Source organism: Dioscorea cayenensis, chromosome 13 (genome assembly GCF_009730915.1).
Source record: "Dioscorea cayenensis subsp. rotundata cultivar TDr96_F1 chromosome 13, TDr96_F1_v2_PseudoChromosome.rev07_lg8_w22 25.fasta, whole genome shotgun sequence".
Lineage (NCBI taxonomy): Eukaryota > Viridiplantae > Streptophyta > Magnoliopsida > Dioscoreales > Dioscoreaceae > Dioscorea > Dioscorea cayenensis.
Genome location: NC_052483.1, coordinates 7,705,075 through 7,708,891, shown reverse-complemented (window position 1 = coordinate 7,708,891; position 3,817 = coordinate 7,705,075). Strand labels below are relative to the sequence as shown.

At 43.0% G+C, this 3,817-nt stretch overlaps 1 protein-coding gene across 1 annotated transcript; it reads right to left on the bottom strand.

Moving 5' to 3' along the window:
* Nucleotides 1-1,522: 1,522 nt before the first annotated feature.
* LOC120274665 (uncharacterized mitochondrial protein AtMg00810-like) lies at nt 1,523-2,149 on the bottom strand. Its single transcript, XM_039281194.1, has one exon. It carries the CDS (start codon nt 2,147-2,149, stop codon nt 1,523-1,525), a length of 627 nt encoding a protein of 208 aa, XP_039137128.1.
* Between the last annotated feature and the right edge of the window lie 1,668 nt (nt 2,150-3,817).

Sequence of the window (3,817 nt, the reverse complement as noted above, 5' to 3'; positions counted from 1 at the left end):
TTTGCTTTATAAGGTGAATGGTTTAATCGTGAGCTAGTATCTTGAATTAAAAGTTGACATATGGATTGGATAATTAATTAGATTGAAAGATTGATGGACATAAGATTTTTGTAAGGGTAAACCATTGGATAGCCAAATGTTATGACATCAAAGTGTAAGGGGGAGGTCATGGGTTCAAATCTCCCCAACAAGATCTTGCTCACGTATCTGTTCATACACATCGCTCACCCGGGATTTTTATACTATTCTCATCATCAGACATCCGGGTTCAGAGATCTTGTTTTAGATCTAGTTATATTCATAAAAAAGGGCAACTTGTCGCCTATTATTCAAAAGATTTTTGTAAGGAGTCCATTTGTTTAACAGATTGGGCCTCCATGCTATTGATGATGCATTTATATGTATATATATACAAGCTAGCATGTTTCTTCTTTTCTTTGGACAATTATGAATATTGTTACATTGCTTAAAGAAAGAGTCAATTAGGAAATTTTATGCTAGAGTGTAATAATAAGATTGGGAATATATTTATATAGGTAGATGTGCGTTAGGAAATTGTGGAGTGAGAGAATGAAGAGATTGTAAGATTGGGCTATGTTCTGGTTGGGCATGGCCCACAGTTAATTAGTTGACCTGGCTCAATTCAAATTACGGAACATGGTTCAAGTCAATTGAAGCTAGATTGAGACTAACTAGAAAGTTCAATTGGATTTAGGGTTGGTTGACGCCAGTGAAATCTGTTTCCAATCGACTTGAATTTAACCCTTTCATGCATCACATGTAGATTAGAATTTGCATCTCATGCACTCTATTTAAATTAATTTATACTGAGTTAAATTTACAGGTGGTGATTTCTCAAGCAATGGCAAAAAACCTGCAGAAGAATAGTTGATGAGAACAAGACTAATATATTAACTCACACTCTCTCCAGGTTTCACTCTTTAGACAAAGAAGTTACTGAAGCTGGTGATCTATCAAGCATACTTGCAACACTACAAAGTCAACATAATATAAAGGCCACAAAAGGCTTGCCAGCAAAATAACTGACAAAGCAGACAAAACATAAAGTAAGAACAGAGAAAGGGAACATCCAATCAGCTTTCATTTTACCCATACATTCCATCCAATCAGCGCCACCCTCAGCCATGCACGTACACAGTAGCCCATCTTTGTGAATTGTCAACTCTACCTTAGCTTCTTTAGTTTTGAGCAGCAGCCTGACAATCTCAACATCCTCCCCTTGCTCAGAACTCTTTCATCCCGAGAGCATTTCGAAAGTACTCGTGTTTATGAACAGGCAGCGCCTTGGTAAGAATGTCAGCGATTTGCTCATTTGTGTTGCAGTGAATCACATCGAGTGCGCCATCTTTCACCAAATCACGGATGAAGTGGAAGCGAGTGTCGATGTGCTTCGTGCGGCCGTGCAAGGTTGGGTTTCGAGTGATGGATATGGCCGACATGTTGTCGCAATAGATGATGCTCTGCCCTGATTGCTTTTCTCCCAAGTCTTCAAGCAAACGTCTCAACCACACAGCTTCACAAGCCACCGAGGTAGCAGAGATGTACTCAGCTTCAGTACTGGACAGAGCCGTGATCTGTTGCTTCTTCGAGCTCCAGGCAATTGCAGCTGATCCAAGCGAAAAAACCCAACCGGTGGTGCTCTTCCGGTCGTCCGGCGAGCTCCCCAGTCACTGTCTGTATAACCAGTGAGCTTGAACTGATCATTGTGGGTGTAAAGAAGTCCAAAACTCATTGTTCTTGATATGTAGTGTAGTATTCGTTTAACAGCGCCCATGTGATGTGATGTAGGCGCTTGCATGAAACGAGAAACCACCCCAACGGCGTACATAAGGTCCGGTCTGGTGTGTGTTAGATACAACAGGCTTCCCACAATTCTTCTATAGCGAGATGAGTCTGTATTCCCAGAGTTATCCTTCACATAAAGTTTTTCATTCGAATTCATAGGAGTAGAGATTGCCTTGCTGTGTAACATTCTAGTTTTCTTCAATAAATCTTCGGCATATTTATGTTGAGACACAAACAGAGAACCTGGTTTCTGCTTTACCTCTAGACCCAAGAAATATCTCAGCGGGCCAAGATCCGACATCTCAAAGGTTCTCAGCATTTCTTCTTTGAATTCCATCAACATTTTTGACGATGAGCTCATATAAATAACATCGTCTACATACATGCACAGCAACAGAGTGTCTGAGTTCCCTTGAAGCTTTCTATACACCGTTGGTTCATTAGCACTTCGTACAAAACCTGTCTGTTAGAAATGCCGATCTATGCGACTATACCAAGCTCTAGGAGCTTGGCGAAGCCCATATAAAGCTTTTCGAAGCCTGTACACTTTCTCCTCTTCTCCTTTGATGATGAATCCTTCCGGCTGCGATACGTACACTTCTTCTCTTATCTCTCCATTGAGAAAGGCAGTTTTGATATCAAGTTGATGGATGCACCACCCTTTATGAGCTCCAATGGCCATGAACACACGTATCGTCTCCATGCGAGCCACCGGGGAGAATACTTCTTCAAAATCGATTCCCTCCAGTTGCGAGTATCCCTTTGCGACTAAGCGCGCCTTCTTTCTCAACAAAGATCCTTCGGGGTTGTATTTGGACTTGAAGATCCATTTCAGTCCAATAGCATGCTTTTCTTGAGGCAAATTGGTCAGCTCCCATGTATCATTCTTCTTGATTGCACTGAGTTCTTCAAGCATTGCTGCTGCCCATTCATTGTTCTTCATTGCCTCTTCATACGATGTTGGGTCTGCAGCGGTTAGTGAAAAAGAGCAGGTGTTGTATAGTTCTGATAGGGATCTATACCTTGGCGGGAGTTCGTCGTTTTCTTCATTTGATGGTGCAAGTTCACTGTTTGGAGATATGTCACGTGAGTGTCTCACGTCATCAGGCCGTTCATCAGGAAGTGTTGATGGTTGAGGAGCACCCACGTGATCACTAGATGAAGTATTTCCCAGACCTTCATTTAGAGAGAATATTTGTGTTGCTGACTCATCATGCTTTGTCCAATCCCAACATTTATCTTCGAAGAACGTGACATCTCGGCTTATCTGGACCTTCTTAGTTTATGGATCCAATACTTTATAGGCTTTTGACTGGTCACAATAACCAATGAACACTCCAGCACATGATTTGGCATCGAACTTGCACCGTGATTGGGGATCCACCATCGCATAGCAAAGGCTTCCGAAGACTCGGAGATGGTCAACCATCGGCTTTGACCCATTGAGAGCCTCATAAGGTGTTCGATGATTAAGTGCACTAGTTGGAGAGCGATTTAACACATGGACGGCAGCCGCCACCGCCTCTGCCCAGAGTTCAACTGGCATCTTCTTCTCCATGAGCATCGTCCTTGCCATCTCCGTGACCGTACGGTTTTTCCGTTCGGCCACATCGTTTTGCTGTGGCGACCTTGGTGCAGTGAGTTGTCGTCTTACACCTGAGTTTTCACAGAAGCTGTCGAATTCCCGAGATACGAACTCCCCTCCCGATCAATTCGTAGGCTCTTCACCGGCAAAGAGAGCTGTCTTTCCAGTGATGCTTTGAATGATTTGAAGCTTTGAAGTGCTTCTGATTTGTTGCGGAGGAAGTAAACCCAACTGTAGCGAGAGTAGTCATCGGTTAATAAAAAGAAATAGATACTACCTCCAAGAGAAGGACTTTGCATAGGTCCAACCAAGTCACCATGGACAAGCTCCAAGGGAACGGTGGCACGCTTGGCATGTCCTTTGGGAAACAGAGTTCTGGTTTGCTTTCCAAGTGAGCATGCCTCACATGGTTGTATGGGTGCAATA